General features: G+C 51.4%; 1 protein-coding gene across 2 annotated transcripts in view; it reads right to left on the bottom strand.

The window, feature by feature from the left end:
* Nucleotides 1–17,948, bottom strand: part of PLEKHG4 (pleckstrin homology and RhoGEF domain containing G4) — a 182,776-nt gene that overhangs the window by 99,952 nt on the left and 64,876 nt on the right. For both annotated transcript variants that reach the window (XM_082270023.1, XM_082270024.1), the window contains exons 4-7: nucleotides 11,922–12,104; nucleotides 9,273–9,396; nucleotides 6,850–6,943; nucleotides 4,285–4,371 (exon numbers count right to left, since the gene is read on the bottom strand). In XM_082270023.1, coding sequence (XP_082126149.1) covers nucleotides 4,285–4,371; nucleotides 6,850–6,943; nucleotides 9,273–9,396; nucleotides 11,922–12,104 — 488 coding nt within the window. The remainder of the gene's footprint in view (nucleotides 1–4,284; nucleotides 4,372–6,849; nucleotides 6,944–9,272; nucleotides 9,397–11,921; nucleotides 12,105–17,948) is intronic.

Below are 17,948 nucleotides of genomic sequence, written 5' to 3'. Positions count from 1 at the left end.
CCACCCCAGCCCGACAGGCTGGCGTCCGTGGCGATCATCGTCCACGAAAGGGGACGAAAAGACTTGCCCCCCGATACTGAGGGGGATAGAAGCCACCACAGAAGATCCCTTCTGGTCTGAGAACTCAATGACATCTGGAGATCCAGAGACTGCGGACGCCCGTCCCACCTGGACAATATCTCCGCTTGGAGATCCCGCGTGTGAAACTGGGCGAAGGGAAATCGCCTCGAAAGCCGAGACCATCAATCCCAGACACCGCATGCACGTCCGAAAGGACGAAGATGGAACGTCCCTGAGGGACCTGACTGCCTCCTAAAGAGCTGCGAGTTTTTCTTCCGGCAGGAAGACCTACGCCTGGACAGAGTCCAGAATCATACCCAGGTAAGAAAACCGAACCGATGGGCACAATGTCGACTTTGGAAAATTGATCGTCCAACCAAACTCCTGCAGAGTCTGTAACGTGAAGGACAGATCCTCCTCCAGACCCTGGCTGGTCGCAGACACCAGATATCCCAGGACCGAGATGCCCTGGGCTCTCAACAAAGCCAGAACAGGCGCCAGCACCTTGGTGAACACCCGCGGAGCCGAGGCGAGGCCAAAAGGCAATGCCACAAACTGGGCATGATCTTCCGCTATGGCGAATCGAAGGTACCTCTGGTGCCCCTCGAAAATCGGGATGTGAAGATACGCATCCTTCAAGTTGATGGAGGCCATGAACTCCCCTGGAATCAGGGCAGCCACCACCGACCGCAGAGATTCCATGCGAAACTTGCGCACCCGCACAAAGCGGTTCAGAGCTTTCAAGTCCAGAATCGGACGTACCTTGCTCTCCTTCCTGGGCACGGTGAACAGATTGGAATAGAACCCCCGAAATCTGTCCCGATGAGGCACCGGGACCACCACTCCCCGAGCCCTCAGGTTCTGCACCGCTAGATGCAGGTCCCGCAAACGCTCCGGGGATAGCAGAAGATTTGAGGGAAAAAATCTGCTCTCCGGCCGAGAGAGAAACTCGATCTTGTACCCAGATCGAACGATTTTCTGAACCCACCTGTCCCGAACCCGGGACAGCCATGGCTGAGCGAAAACCGAACAAGCGTCCCCCCACCCCTGAGTCGGGTGAGGGCGCCCCTTCAGGCCGCACTGTTGTGGGCCGCGGAACCGGTGTGTTAGCCTCGACCTTTGGACGGCTTGCCCCTATAGTGTGACCGAAAGGCACGAAAAAAGACCCCTGAGGGGGCCGAAAGGAGACATGCTTCTTACCAGGAGCCGTCTTAGTCTTGTGGGATCGAGGCAAGAGCGTGCTCTTACCACCCGTGACCCCCTAAATTAGGGCATCAAGGGATTCACCAAGAAGGCGAGAACCACCAAAAGGCAGAGTAGCTAAGGTCTTACGCGAAGATTGGCCACCGACCAACACTTCAACCAAACCAGGCGGCGAGACAACACCGCCAAACCATGTACACGTGCAGCCAACGGAACCATATCCAGGTCCGAATCACACAAATACATGACACCCTGGTGGATTTGATCCACCATATCCCAAGTCGCCTGGAGGGCAGAATCAGCCACCAGGACACGTCTAATCACCTGCGTCCAGCTCGCGACCACCTGGGCCGCCATAAGTGAAGCAATAAGGCTTTAAACATAGAACCCATAATAGAATAGGTATGACAGGCAAGGGACTCCATCCTCTTGTCCGTGGCATCCCGGAACACCGGGGTGTCTTCAGCAGGAATCGCAGTGGACTTGTTCAAAACTGCTATCGCGTGGTCCACCGGAGGGGGGACACACCAACGCTCATCAGTAGCGGTCGTAAAAGGATAGCGTAGCTTAAACCTACTCGGTACAGCAAAAGGTTTGCGTATATTACGCCAATGTTCATTCACAGCGCGTTAAAAACATCAGTGCAGGGAAACACCTGCGACATTTTGCGCCTTTTCTGCGTCCCATAAGCCACCAAGGCAGCAGGGGGACATTGTTCATCCTCTAAACGCAGTGTTTGCTTGATAGAAGCAACCAATACATCCATGAGTGCAAGCTCTTCAGACGAGCCAGGGGAAGAATTATCAACCCCCTCTACCTCAGCCTCCACCTCTGACCCTACAAGGTCCAGGGAGGAACGGGACCCCGATAGGGAGACCCCAGCCACAGCAGCCCCATCACCATCCCCCTCCGAACCAGAGGAAATTAAAACTCTGGGCCATGTGTGGATTGAGCAGCCACCAGCAGGTGCACCTGAGCAGCAAGATTAGCCACAAACGCAGCCAAAACCCCCCCCCTGGAGGGGGGGGGGGGGAGAGAGACAGCAGTCCCTTGTGAGCCCACCAAGGTGGCAGGAATTTTGCTTTCCTGAGAATCCATTGCCCCCAGAGCAGATCGGAAAAGAAAGGGTTAACAGCCCCCACAACAAGCGCGGCGAGCGCTGCCCACCGCACACACACACTTAGCCCAATATGAGACCCCCACAGGGAGAAAAGGCTAAACTTAGGTAATGACACAGAGATAAATAAAACCTGTAAGGTCCAATGCTGCTGCTGCTGCTCCGATCGGTGCGCCCAGGGATGTGATGCAATACAGGGCGCTTCTGTGTAAGCCTATGCAAGGCTACAAGAAAATGGCCGCCAGCAGTGTTACCATGCGGCCGGAGCGAGCGCTGACAAAATGGCGTCGTTTGGCGCCGAAAACTCCGCTCCCTCACACAGTGAAAAGCACAGTAAACATGGCGGACCGCCGCAGCGGTCTTAGAAATGTGCCCCAACACGATACATGCATGTTATACAGCACACAGTCTGACACACAGATCCAGTCTGACACAGAAGTGCAGCACAGCCCCCCTCCTTGCAGCCCACAGCATGCACCAGAGAGATAGGGAACATTTACAGTGTGACAGAGGCAGGGTAACACAGTCCCAGACTGACAGCCCTCAGACAGACAGGTCCCCACATAGATTTACACTTACCTCATAGGTGGCGTGGGGAACCCGCACAGGCGAACAAGCCGCTGTACATGAGACAGGGAGAGTCGCATCCAGGACGCAGCAATGGTGGGTTGAGAAACCGCACAGCGTCCAGTGAGGTAGCCACCTCACCATAGCATCCCTGCACCGAACAGGGATGGGTCGTTCAGAAACTTCAGGAGCGGTACCTGACTGAACGCTCGATGGCGGGCTGAGAAACCACTGACCCACAACCTGCGACCAGGGGGGTCAGCCCGAGACGCAACCCGCATGATCCTCTTCATCAGAAGAACTAAACTAATGCTGGTAAAAATAACAGCTAAGCAAAGAAAGAGAAAAAAACTCAAATAAAATCAAAAGAAAAGAAAAGGCTGAGACAAAAGTCCTAGCATAGAGACATGCAGCCACTCCTGACAAGCTAGACATTGAAACTGAGTTGGATACAGGAAGTGGAGGGTTATGTACTGAGGGGACCACCCCCTGGGGGTGGGATATGTTAAAAATCTTTGTATTAACATATTCTATTGCCTAGCTACTCCTACGGAATAAAGGACATAACCCCATTGGTGATGAATATGAAGTGGGCGGCGACTGTCGGAGGACGTAAGAGAAATACTGATTTTAACTTGTAAAAAACATATAGGCCTGGTCTTGAAGTGGTTAAAGAGTTAAAATAGTGGTTAAAAAAGAAAACCCTCTGGATTTAATGGACAATTGCGCAATTGTGCGACACTGTACCCTAATAAAATTGATGTCTAGCTGCAGGCGCGCGATCGACATAGGTCTACGTCGTTTCGTGCAGCAGGGCCACACATTTTTTTTCTCAGTTTTTAAGAACTTTCAGCAACTGATTTAATCATTTAATGCGTACGTAGCATCCAGTTTCCCCTGGCACCATGACCGCTGCCCCAGCTATCCTGTTCCAGGGTGGCTCCTTTCTCTTGCAACGTCCTATGGAGTCACCCTAGCGTGCAGGGGCAAGAGTTGTGTCTCTCTCTCCGCTGTGTGCATCAATAGAAACACACAGCCCCATAGCCTGGGATGGCAAGGCACTCCTCCTCCTCTTTCCTCCTCCTCTATTCTGAAAGCTAACAGACTGGTTGAAGTTTGCTCTGTCCATTTTTAACTCTTTCCCGTGAAGTCCAGACGTTCAGCGAAGCAGCACAGAGAGTGCAGGGGCCAGTAGCATTGAAGTGCTTTGAGAATTGAGGGATTATTTTAACTTCCAATTCAGGAGATCAGACCTATCATCCGTCAGTAAACTGGACCCACAATACCGGACAGAAGTAAAGTCACAAAGGCCGTAATCTGCCATGACTCTTCCTTACCTGGACTCCATGTGGCCTCTCCAGTGATACACTGAGATCCTTCTCTGTAAGGAACAACACGCCATGGATACAACAAGGCACAGCGCTCTGCAAAAGGATAAAATTCAATTCATTATTTATCAAGCACCAACATCTTCTACAACAATAATCCATTGATATTGGATTTAAATCCCCAAATGGCTTCCAAATCCAATCTCAGTTACACAAAACTCTGGGAGGGTTTATTCACATCTGAGCACATGCATTAAAACGGAACACCTGACCGGTATAAAAGACACAAATTTAAAGTGGTTTCAAAATCTAATTTTTTTTTTTTTTAACCTTAAAGGGGTTGTAAAGGCAGAAGGTGCATTCTTTGCATTAAGATAAAAAGCCTTCTGTGTGCAGCAGCCCCCCTAATACTGAGCCCCCTCTATATCCCGCAATATCTATGAGTGCCTCAGCATTCCAGGACACTCTCTCCTGACTGGCTGAGACACAGCAGTGGCGCCATAGGGGGGGTGGGGGGGGGGGTGGAGTAGTGTGTAGTGGGATAAGGTGGGATGGAGTGGAATAAGGTGGGATGGAGTGGAATAAGGTGGGATGGGGTGGAATAAGGTGGGATGGGGTGGAATAAGGTGGGATGGGGTGGAATAAGGTGGGATGGGGTGGAATAAGGTGGGATGGGGTGGTGTGGGGTAGGGAAAGGATGGGGTGGTGTGTAGTGGGATAAGGTGGGATGGGGTGGGGTGTAGTGGGATAAGGTGGGATAGGGTGGGGTGGGGTGGAGTTGTGTGTAGTGGGATGGGGTGGGGTGGAGTGGTGTGTAGTGGGATGAGGTGGGATGGGGTGGGGTAAGGGGGAATGGGGTGGAGTGGTGTGTAGTGGGATAAGGTGGGGTGGGGTGGGGTGGGATGGGGTGGGATGGGGTGTAGTGGGATAAGGTGGGATGGGGTGAGGTGGCGTAAGGTGGGATGGGGTGAGGTGGAGTGGTGTGTAGTGGGATAAGGTGGGGTGGGGTGGAGTGGTGTGTAGTAGGATGGGGTGGTGTGTAGTGGGATAAGGTGGGATGGGGTGGTGTGTAGTGGGATAAGGTGGATGGAGTGGTGTGTAGTGGGATAAGGTGTGATAAGGTGGGATGGGGTAGTGTGTAGTGGGATGGAGTGGAATAAGGTGGGATAGGGTGGGTGGGGTAGAGAAAGGAGGGGTGGGGTGGTGTGTAGTGGGATAAGGTGGGATGGGGTGGGTGGGGTAGAGAAAGGAGGGGTGGGGTGGTGTGGAGTTGTGTGTAGTGGGATAAGGTGGGATGGGGTGGGGTGGAGTGGTGTTGAGTGGGATAAGGTGGGATGGGGTGGGGTAAGGGGGGATGGGGTGGAGTGGTGTGTAGTGGGATAAGGTGGGGTGGAGTGGTGTGTAGTTGGATAAGGTGGGGTGGTGCGTAGTGGGATAAGGTGGGATGGGGTGAGGTGGCGTAAGGTAGGATGGGGTGGGTGGAGTGGTGTGTAGTGGGATAAGGTGGGATGGGGTGGGTGGAGTGGTGTGTAGTGGGATAAGGTGGGATGGGGTGGGTGGAGTGGTGTGTAGTGGGATAAGGTGGGATAAGGTGGGATGGGGTGGGTGGAGTGGTGTGTAGTGGGATAAGGTGGGATGGGGTGGGGTGGTGTGTAGTGGGATAAGGTGGGATGGGGTAGGATGGTGTGTAGTGGGATAAGGTGGGATAAGGTGGGGTGGTATGGGGTGGGATAGGATGGTGTGTATTGGGATAAGGTGGGATGGGGTGAGGTGGCGTAAGGTGGGATGGGGTGGGTGGAGTGGTGTGTGGTGGGATAAGGTGGGATGTGGTGGGGTGGGGTAGGGTAGTGTGTAGTGGGATAAGGTGGGATGGGGTGGTGTGGTGTGTAGTGGGATAAGGTGGGATGGGGTGGAGTGGTGTGTAGTGGGATAAGGTGGGATGGGATGGGGTGGGTGGTGTGTAGTGGGATGGGGTGGGGTGGTGTGTAGTGGGATAAGGTGGGATGGGGTGGGGTGGGGTGGTGTGTAGTGGGATAAGGTGGGATGGGGTGGGGTGGGGTGGTGTGTGGTGGGATAAGGTGGGATGGGGTGGGTGGAGTGGTGTGTAGTGTGATAAGGTGGGATGGGGTGGGGTGGGGTAGGGTAGTGTGTAGTGGGATAAGGTGGGATGGGGTGGGGTGGGATGGGGTGGTGTGGTGTGTAGTGGGATAAGGTGGGATGGGGTGGAGTGGTGTGTAGTGGGATAAGGTGGGATGGGATGGGGTGGGTGGTGTGTAGTGGGATGGGGTGGGGTGGTGTGTAGTGGGATAAGGTGGGATGGGGTGGGGTGGGGTGGTGTGTAGTGGGATAAGGTGGGATGGGGTGGGGTGGGGTGGGGTGTTGTGTAGTGGGATAAGGTGGGATGGGGTGGGGTGGAGTGGTGTGTAGTGGGATAAGGTGGGATGGGGTGGGGAGGGGTGGGGTGTTGTGTAGTGGGATAAGGTGGGATGGGGTGGGGTGGAGTGGTGTGTAGTGGGATAAGGTGGGATGGGGTGGAGTGGGATGGGTGGGGGTTCTCCCAGTGTAAATACTTACTTGTACAATATGAAGAGCTTTAAACAGAGCCGGCACCGGAGAACATCTCCGAGAGTCCACCAGAAACGTCAGACCGAGCCTTCTACATTCCTGCCTGCAGAGACAAAAAAGGATCCCCCATGATGGACCGGATTCCCACCAACAGCCACAGTCCTTCCAGACAATATTCACATTACAGCAACAAAACACAGAGGAGTAAAGTAGGACGATCTCCACGGGAAACGCAGCAAATGAGGTCACAGCAGCGACACTCGCAATCAACAAGTACAAACTTAAAATGGAGCAGAGTTTACAGAGGGGGATTTAGTATGACTTCTCTATTCTGTCTGCAGATCTACTTTAGGAGCAACTATGGATGCCGCTGGAAAGTAAACCTTTAGGCTTAGTTTACTTAAATATAAATGCAGGTTTATATAGGCAGAGCTCTGTCCTGTTTGTCTCCTCGCTGATCAGCGAGTGCTGGCGGACATCCATCGGTCGGCACCCACTAATCGGCTTCGGCTGTGACTAATAACAGCAGAAAAGTGGTGTTCCGGCGTGCCCCATACCTTGGAAGTGCAGAGTCACATATACATTTTATATATATATATATATATATGGTTCTGCACAGAATGGCCACCCTGTAGCAGTAAATCTCCTATAGGGTGGTCGGCAAGTGGTTACACTTGCAGTTGTGGGGGGGGGGGGTTGCGGTAAAAACACTCAGTTGTGCTGCAGAAGCCGTTTCAAGGAGAGATGCCAGTAAAACTGTGCAAGACTGAAGGGGAGGCTGCAGGTCAGATTTAAATGTTACAAATCTAAACCAAGTTGTTGTTTTTTTTTCCCAAACCAATCTGAAGGGATAGAAGAGGTAGAAGGGATAGAAGGGGATAGAAGGGGATAGAAGGGGATAGAGGGGGATAGAGGGGGATAGAGGGGGATAGAGGGGGATAGAGGGGGATAGAGGGGGATAGAGGGGGATAGAGGGGGATAGAAGGGGATAGAGGGGGATAGAAGGGGATAGAAGGGGATAGAGGGGGATAGAAGGGATATAAGGGATAGAGGGGGATAGAAGGGGTAGAAGGGATAGAAGGGGTAGAGGGGGATAGAGGGGAATAAAGGGGGTAGAAGGGATAGAGGGGGATAGAAGGGGGTAGAAGGGATATAAGGGATAGAGGGGGATAGAAGGGATAGAGGGGGATAGAAGGGATACAGGGGGATAGAAGGGGTAGAGGGGGGATAGAAGGGATAGAGGGGGGATAGAAGGGATAGAGGGGATAGAAGGGATAGAAGGGGTAGAGGGGGATAGAGGGGGATAGAATATGGTAGAAGGGATAGAGGGGGATAGAAGGGGGTAGAAGTGATAGAGGGGGATAGAAGGGGGTAGAAGGGATATAAGGGATAGAGGGGGATAGAAGGGATAGAGGGGGATAGAAGGGGGTAGAAGGGATATAAGGGATAGAGGGGGATAGAAGGGGATAGAAGGGGTAGAAGGGGTAGAAGGGATAGAGGGGGATAAAAGGGGATAGAAGGGGTAGAGGGGGATAGAAGGGATAGAGGGGGGTAGAAGGGATAGAGGGGGATAGAAGGGGTAAAGGGGGATAGAAGGGGGAGAAGGGATAGAGGGGGGTAGAAGGGATAGAAGGGGATAGAAGGGGGTAGAAGGGATAGAAGGGGGTAGAAGGGATAGAGGGGGATAGAAGGGATAGAGGGGGATAGAAGGGATAGAGGGGGATAGAAGCGGTAGAAGGGATAGAGGGGGATAGTAGGGATAGAGGGGGATAGAAGGGGTAGAAGGGATAGAAGGGGATAGAAGGGGATAGAGGGGGATAGAAGGGATAGAGGGGGATAGAAGGGGTAGAAGGGATAGAGGGGGATAGAAGAGGTAGAAGGGATAGAGGGGGATAGAAGGGATAGAGGGGGATAGAAGCGGTAGAAGGGATAGAGGGGGATAGTAGGGATAGAGGGGGATTGAAGGGGTAGAGGGGGATAGAAGGGGATAGAGGGGGATAGAAGGGATAGAGGGGGATAGAAGGGGATAAAAGGGGATAGAAGGGGTAGAGGGGGATAGAAGGGATAGAAGGGCTGGAGGGGATAGAGGGGGATAGAAGGGGATAAAAGGGGATAGAAGGGGTAGAGGGGGATAGAAGGGGTAGAGGGGGATAGAAGGGGTAGAGGGGGATAGAAGGGGTAGAGGGGGATAGAAGGGGTAGAGGGGGATAGAAGGGGTAAAGGGGGATAGAAGGGGTAGAGGGGGATAGAAGGGGGTAGAAGGGGTAAAGGGGGATAGAAGGGGTAGAGGGGGATAGAAGGGGGTAGAAGGGGTAAAGGGGGATAGAAGGGATAGAAGGGGGATAGAAGGGGTAGAAGGGGGTAGAAGGGGTAGAAGGGATAGAAGGGGTAGATGGGATAGTAGGGATAGAAAGGGGTGTCCTTCCACTTACCGCACCGTGCTGTAGAAGTAGAGGAGGAGGCGCCCCAGTTCTGCAGCGTTGCAGTTCGGGTTTAGCCACGTGGTGTTCCGTGTGTTAATGACCACCAAAGCGCGGCCATTTCTGTCCCGTGTCCCTGAGAGGAGAGGTCAGGATGTCAGTTACAAAAAATAGAGGAAAAAAGATAAAACGTTTCAAACAACTAAAGAATAAAGCATGCCATTAATCGGCTTATATTGAATTCTTCTATCTCCTCACATCCTTTTCACTGCCAGGGACATTTTTTGTTTTGCACACATGCTATAAATGAATGCACATTTTAGGCCTGAAGATTAGTCAAAACCCCCAAAAACAGTGAAAGCTGAAACCCCGGTTAAAAACATTATGGTGGTTAATGAATGCCTAATATGCTTACTGACTGTGGTGGGGATGGGTTCTGTGACAGGCACAGAGAGATTGGGGGTTCAGCTTAGCTGAAACTCTTGATCTCGCCTGCTTTGTTTACATAAGCAGGCGGGGTCTTCTGTCAGTTTCTCTGACGACCGCGGGAGGACGGTGGCAATCGCCGCTGCTCCTCCCACGGCCCGCCTCCCGCTGTGTCTAAACACAGCGGGAGCGCAGCTCCAGTGGCAGATTGTCGGATAATGCCCCTGACAATCTGCGCATGCGCATTGTTGGCATCCCGCCAGCTGATCAACAGATTAGGTGGAGTGATGTTACGTACTGCGCACGCGCAGATCTTTGGAGGCATTATCTGACGGGATGCACTATTCGACAGAACACTGGAAGTGACTGCTGATGATTTCCTTCTGGATCGCTTGCTGGTTTCCTAGTGTATCCAGGGATATCGCTTACCTAAAATACCACCAAAAACAAAGTCAAGTGAATACTGAATAAAAGCCCCTCAAATGCTGCAGGCGAGTGAGGTTCGGAAGCGTTGTCGGACTTCAGTGGAGGCTCTGGAGATGCTTTGAAGCACCAGAAAGCGACATGGGTGACTTAAACCACCTCCGATCATCATTTGGAGGATCCCCTCTCATTCTTGGACGACGTCATAGGACGTCAGCGCGCAGTGCGATTGGCGATGTCCAATCACAGCCGATCACATGTAAACATAGAAGTGTCATTTATCGGCTCTTCTCACCTGGACAGAGTGTGAGGAGAGGAGAACCGATCAGCAGCATCTCCTCACAGGGGAGACCTGTACAGGTAATCAGTGCCCTGATCATCAGTGCAGCCCCAGCAGTGATGTGAGTCAGTAACAATTTGTGATGCCAATCTGTGCCCATCAGTGACGATAATCTGTGCCCACCAATGACAGTGCCCATCAGTGACAGCAATCTGTGCCCATCAGTGGCACCAATCTGTGCCCATCAATGACACCAATCTGTGCCCATTAGTGACACCAATCTGGGCCCATCAAGAACAGTGCCCATCAGTGACAGCAATCTGTGCCTATCAGTGGCACCAATCTGTGCCCATCAATGACACCAATCTGTGCCCATCAGTGACAGTGCCCATCACTGACAGCAATCTGTGCCCATTAGTGACACCAATCTGTGCCCATCAGTGACAGTGCCCATTAGTGACAGCAATCTGTGCCCATCAGTGACAGCCATCTGTGCCCATCAGTAACACCAATCTGTGCCCATCAGTGACTGTGCCCATCAGTGACACCAATCTGTGCCCATCAGTGACTGTGCCAATTTGTGACAGCAATCTGTGCCCATCATTGACAGCAATCTGTGCCCATCATTGACAGCAATCTGTGCCCATCAGTGACAGTGCCCATCACTGACAGCAATCTGTGCCCATCAGTGACCCCAATCTGTGCCCATCAGTGACACCAATCTGTGCCCATCAGTGACACCAATCTTTGCACATAAGTGATGCAAATTTATTTCGGCTTATCCGTGCCGCCCATCATTGCCCATAAGTGTCCATCAGCGCCACCTATCAAAGCCCATCAGTGCGGCAATTTAGGTGCCACCTTATCAGTGCCGCCTCTTCAGTACCCATTAGTGAAGGAGAAAAATTACTTATTTACAAAAGTTTCTGACAAAAACTAAGAAAAACTTTTTTTCAAAATTTTAAATACGGTAAATAATTAAAAACCCAGTGGGGATTAAACAGCACAAAAAAGAAAAAGCTCTATTTGTGTGAAAATGCTAAAAATATCATATGGGTACAGTGTTGCATGACCAAGCAATTGTAATTCAAAGTGCTACAGCGCCAAAAGCTGAAAAGTGGCCTGGGCAGGAAGGGGGTGAAGGTGCCGTTATTGAAGCGGCTAAAAGAGTGTGTCCAATGCCACATTTTGAATCAAGTGTAAATCAGCCCTTACACAAGTGGCACCACTTGTCAAACTATGGCCACTGAGTGCAATGGGGCCACACACCCCAACCACTTCGGCACTATAGGGTTAAATCAGGAGGTGAGGAGGCGGACATAATGCTTCCACACTCCCTGTAAAAATGCCCTCAGAAAAGAGATCCGAATACAGACGGCTCTTCAGAAGGCACCGTACTCCACCGCAAGTGTGAATGAGCCCTTAGGCAGACTTTGCATTCCCCTAGACTTGAATGAGAATGCAGAGCTACATAAATTGGTGTCTTTTATATTTACCCGGACTTCTGCTGTAGAAGAAAAATGAAAGCTTACCTGGTAGATAAACCACCCCGCTCATCAACACCTCCAGGTTGACATGTGTGACCCGCGTAGGCAGGCTTTGGCCTTCAGACCTGCGGGAGACCATGGGGGAACTCAGGCCGGGCTGCCATGATGGCGGCTGATCTTTCTCAATCGCGTTTTCTGGCGTCTTCTCCTCCTCCTCCTCCACTTGCTCTGTAAAACAGGAACCCCAACGTGACACATCTTCTAAAGTCTTTTTACACCTCTATAAAGTTTAATCCAAAACTTCAACAAAAGCTTAATCACACTCCCGCACCTAGATCTTGCTTTGTTGACATTTCTTATCACAAGGAGACCTGGCTGCTTATCCAGCTGGAGGAATATGAAATCTCGGAAGCGTTGCCAGCGAGCGGTGACATCACCCATTGAAGAACGCGTTCTGTTTGTTCAGTCTGAGTAATACATTCTAAATTATATGTTTTCTTAAGAGCGCGACTAAGTACTACTTATATCAATAACATGAGTCCATTTTATTAGTTTAGGAAGGGAGATCTTTGTGACTACGGCTGACGGTTACTTGGGTAGAAATTTGAGCTTTTGTTCCCATCTTGGCAATCCTCCTGTCCTGGTCTGAATACGGGAAAAGAAAAAGTCACGTTCCCATGATGCAAATGGAGGGTTCCCTGCACTATGTGAGCCATTGCATGCTGGATGGGAAGGTGTGGGAACATCAAGAGGTCAACTGGAAGGTGTGGGAACATCAAGGAGGTCAACTGGAAGGTGTGGGAACATCGAGAGGTCAACTGGAAGGTGTGGGAACATCGAGAGGTCAACTGGAAGGTGTGGGAACATTGAGAGGTCAACTGGAAAGGTGTGGGGACATCAAGAGGTCAACTGGAAAGGTGTGGGGACATCAAGAGGTCAACTGGAAAGGTGTGGGGACATCAAGAGGTCAACTGGAAAGGTGTGGGGACATCAAGAGGTCAACTGGAAAGGTGTGGGGACATCAAGAGGTCAACTGGAAAGGTGTGGGGACATCAAGAGGTCAACTGGAAAGGTGTGGGGACATCAAGAGGTCAACTGGAAAGGTGTGGGGACATCAAGAGGTCAACTGGAAAGGTGTGGGGACATCAAGAGGTCAACTGGAAAGGTGTGGGGACATCAAGAGATCAACTGGAAGGTGTGGGGACATCAAGAGGTCAACTGGAAGGTGTGGGAACATCAAGAGGTCAATTGGAAGGTATGGGAACATCAAGATGTCAATTGGAAGGTATGGGGACATCAAGAGGTCAATTGGAAGGTATGGGGACATCAAGAGGTCAATTGGAAGGTATTGGAACATCAAGAGGTCAATTGGAAGGTATTGGGACATCAAGAGGTCAATTGGAAGGTATTGGGACATCAAGAGGTCAATTGGAAGGTATGGTAACATCAAGAGGGAGGTCAATTGAAAGGTGTGGGAACATCAAGAGGTCAATTGGAAGGTATTGGAACATCAAGAGGTCAATTGGAAGGTATTGGAACATCAAGAGGTCAATTGGAAGGTGTGGGAACATCAAGGTCAATTGGAAGGTGTGGGGACATCAAGAGGTCAATTGGAAGGTATGGGAACACCAAGGTCAATTGGAAGGCATGGGAACATCAAGAGGTCAACTGGAAGGTATGGGAACATCAAGAGGTCAACTGGGAAGGTATTGGAACATCAAGAGGTCAATTGGAAGGTATGGGAACATCAAGAGGTCAACTGGAAGGTATGGGAACATCAAGAGGTCAATTCTCTGACAAATATATTGCATCAGCAGGAAGAGATCTGCCATTTTTAGGATATCAGTGGCCCTCCAGCTGCCATGAATCTGGTTTGCTGACACTTGCAGCACCCCCACATGGGGAACAGGTGAGGTGGCAGTAGGTGCCAATGACTGGCCTAGGTTTATGGTCATTGTTGGAATGTCTTATTAAGTGATACCTTACACCCACAGCACTGTGACAATGACCTTCCAGAGAATGGGGAACACGTGAGGTGGCAGTAGATGCCAATGACTGGCTTAGGTTAATGGTCATTGTTGGAATGTTTTATTAGGTGACACCATACACCCACAGTACTGTGACAATGACCTTCCAGAGGATGACTAATTCCCAGTCTATTCACAAAATCTCCCACACCTACTGTACATGGAGTGCTTTCCTTCCACATCATTCCTTCTCATCACATCAATTATCCCATACCATACAGGAAACCGCACGCCGAGGAATTATGAAAGTGTCCGGCTGATAAGGGCCAAGGGCTTTGTATATTTACTTTGTACTTAGAAACAAATCTCAGCCAAGCTCAACTGCTGTATTGGGAGTGTGGAGGCAGGAGACCGATGCTCTGGCCAGGGTGTTCACTTTCCACAGTATAAGTCCATAATGATTTAGCCGGCAACTCGGAGGATTCTTGGTATAAAATTCTTTATTGGTTACATAATGGCTGATACAGAATACAAAATTCGAAAGCGCTTCAGCTTACAAAACCTTCCCGAGGAAGCCTTTGTAAGCCAAAATCCGTTAGAATGTTGTATTCTGTATCAGCCATTATGTAACCAATTATGTAACCAATTATGTAGACCACGGCTCTCCAAACTTACGCAAGCAGCAGTGCTCCTGGAGGTCCCTCCATACCAATCACTTTCCTCAACAGCACTGCTCCCAGAGATCCCACTCTGGGCAACCTCGTTTCCCCCATGGCACAGCTCCCCAAACTCACCCCAACAGCAGTGCTCCTGGAAGTCCCTCCATACCAATCACTTTCCTCAACAGCACTGCTCCCAGAGATCCCACTCTGTGCAACCTCTTTTCCCCCATGGCACAGCTCCCCAAACTCACCACAACAGCACTGCTCCCAGAGATCCCACTCTTGGCAACCTATTTTCTCCCATGGCACAGCTCCCCAAATTCACCCCAACAGCAGTGCTCCTGGATGTCTCTCCCTACCAAGCTCTTTTCTCAACAGCACTGCTCCCAGAGATCCCACTCATGACAACCTCCTTTCCCCCATGGCACATCTCCCCAAACTCACCTCAACAGCAGTGCTTCTGGAAGTCCCTCCCTACCAAGCACTTTCCTCAACAGCACTGCTCCCAGAGATCCCACTCTTGGCAACCTATTTTCTCCCATGGCACAGCTCCCCAAATTCTCCCCAACACCAGGGCTCTTGGAAGTCCATCCCTGCCACGTTCCTCAACAACACTGCTCTTCGAGGTCCCCCTGCTGCACTGTCCTTGGGGTTCCCTCAGGTCTCCCCATCTGCCTGGCTCTCTGTAACCCTTTTCCCCAACAGCACTTCTCCCAGAGTTTCCTCCTCTGGCAACCTCTTTTTCCACATGGCACAGCTCCCTAAACTTACCCCTACATCAGTGCTATTGGAGGTTCCCTCCTGCCAACCTCTCAATTCATCAGGCATGGCTCCCAGAGCTCTCCCTCGCTGCAATCCTTTTCCCCAACAGCACTTCTCCTAGAGGTCCCCCACCCCTGGCAACTTCTCCCCCCCCCCCCCATGGCACAGCTCTCCAAACTTACCCAAGCAGCAGTGCTCCTGGAGGTCCCTCCCTACCAATAACTTTCCTCAACAGCACCGCTCCCAGAGATCCCACTCTGGGCAACCTCTTTTCCCCATGGCACAGCTCCCCAAACTCACCCCAACAGCAGTGCTCCCAGAGATCCCACTCTGGGTAACCTATTTGCCCCCACGGCACAGCTCCCCAAATTCACTCCAAAATCAATGCTCCTGGAAGTCCCTCCCTACCAAGCGCGTTCCTCAACAGCACTGCTCCCAGAGATCCCACTCTTGGCAACCTATGTTCCCCCATGGCACAGCTCCCCAAACTCACCCCAACACCAGTGCTCTTGGAAGTACAACCCTGCCACATTCCTCAACAACACTGCTCTTTGAGGTCCCCCTGCTGCACTGTCCTTGGGGTTCCCTCAGGAATCCCCATCTGCATGGCTCTCTGTAACCCTTTTCCCCAAAAGCACTTCTCCCAGAGTTTCCTCCTCTCGCAACCTCTTTTTCTTCATGGCACAGCTCCCTAAACTTACCCCTACATCAGTGCTATTGGAGGTTCCCTCCTGCCAACCTCTCAATTCATCAGGCATGGCTCCCAGAGCTCTCCCTCCGTGCAATCCTTTTCCCCAACAGCACTTCTCCTAGAGGTCCCCCACCCCTGGCAACTTCTCCCCCCCATGGCACAGCTCTCCAAACTTACCCAAGCAGCAGTGCTCCTGGAAGTCCCTCCATACCAATCACTTTCCTCATCAGCACTGCTCCCAGAGATCCCACTCTTGGCAACCTATTTTCTCCAATGGCACAGCTCCCCAAACTCACCCCAACACCAGTGCTCTTGGAAGTCCATCCCTGCCACATTCCTCAACACTGCTCTTCGAGGTCCCCCAGCTGCACTGTCCTTGGGGTTCCCTCAGGTCTCCCCATCTGCCTGGCATTCTCTTACCCCCACCCTATCTTGCCCTTTCTATTCATTCGCCACTACAGAACCCCTCCACTCTGCTGTGAGCCAAGCCCCTCCACAGTCAATCAAGAGGCTACGTAATGTGATTCCACCGAAAGTCCCGTGAGATGTGTAGAGCAACCCCTGGAAGCCATATGCTCAAAATTTTTATAGTGGTTGTAAACCCTTCCATATATCCAGTGAAGTGGCTGGCATAAAACAAATCCTCCAACATAAGTTGTACCTGTTTATCTGCCGTCTTCTCTACAGCCACTGAAATTGCAGCATTTATAAAGCTCATCTGAGCGATCAGAAAGCCAAAGTTACACACTTCAGAGCTCAGTGAGGGAAGGAAGGGGAAGGGAGGGGAAGGAAGGGGAAGGGAAGGGAAGGGAAGGGGAAAGGGAAGAGGAGGGGGAAGGGAAGGGGAAAGGGAAGAGGAGGGGGAAGGGAAGGGGAAAGGGAAGAGGAGGGGGAAGGGAAGGGGAAAGGGAAGAGGAGGGGGAAGGGAAGGGGAAAGGGAAGAGGAGGGGGAAGGGAAGGGGAAAGGGAAGAGGAGGGGAAGGGAAGGGGAAAGGGGGGGAAGGGAAGGGGAAAGGGGGGGAAGGGAAGGGGAAAGGGGGGGAAGGGAAGGAAGGGGAAAGGGGGGGAAGGGAAGGAAGGGGAAAGGGGGGGAAGGGAAGGAAGGGGGGGGGGAAGGGAAGGAAGGGGGGGAAGGGAAGGAAGGGGAAAGGGGGGGGGAGGAAGGGGAAGGGATGGGAAGGGAGGGGAGGGGAAGAGAGGGGAGGGGACAACCGCTCCCCCTTCACACAGGAGCAGAGATGAGGCTGTCAGCTGGAAGTCCCTCTCCTCTCACCTTTTTTCTTGGGTGTCAGGAAAACATACCAGAAGGGATTCATGCTTATAGCAGAGTAAGGAGGCAGCAGACAGAAATTACACTTAGCGGGCTGGATTGAAACAAGTACACACTATAGGGTGGTATGCTTTGTTCATATTTCATGTCTGAGGTTTACAACCACTTCTTGTTGCTAATAAGAGCCAATAAGGATTGTCGGTTTCATTCACAACTCTGCACTGTAGACTCGAGATCTGGAAAGCGATTGGCTGATATCTGTAACAAGGACAAGCCATGCAATTGGAATGCTCAGGAAGAAAGGTCAGCAATGGCATCCTCTACGATTCCCTAATAGCACAGTTCTCTATCAGCACAGCTGTGATGTTTGCAGGGCAGCATTAGCAAATGTTTCCTGGAATTTTAAGGGGAACCCCCCACACTCTTAAAAAATGCTGTGCCAAAACATCCCCATAGAACAAGGGGAAAAAATGAATAAGAATTTATGTAGCTCAGCTCTGAACTCATTAACTTTCCAAAATCAAATTCAGTTTTCCAAACAATGTTTGGCTACAAAAAAGGAAGAGATGTTTGGAGAGCTGAGATCAGATAATCCAATGACTCCTCCACAACTGACGGGAGGCCAGACAGGATCACCCACAGCTGGAGACCCCGCCAGTTTAGTAATAAAACGGAGACCCCCAACCACCATCCCTCCCCCCACCCAGCTTCCAAACCTTC

This window comes from Pelophylax lessonae, assembly GCF_965119305.1.
Source record: "Pelophylax lessonae genome assembly, chromosome: 10".
NCBI classification, from domain to species: domain Eukaryota; kingdom Metazoa; phylum Chordata; class Amphibia; order Anura; family Ranidae; genus Pelophylax; species Pelophylax lessonae.
This window is presented reverse-complemented; position numbering and strand designations above follow the sequence as displayed.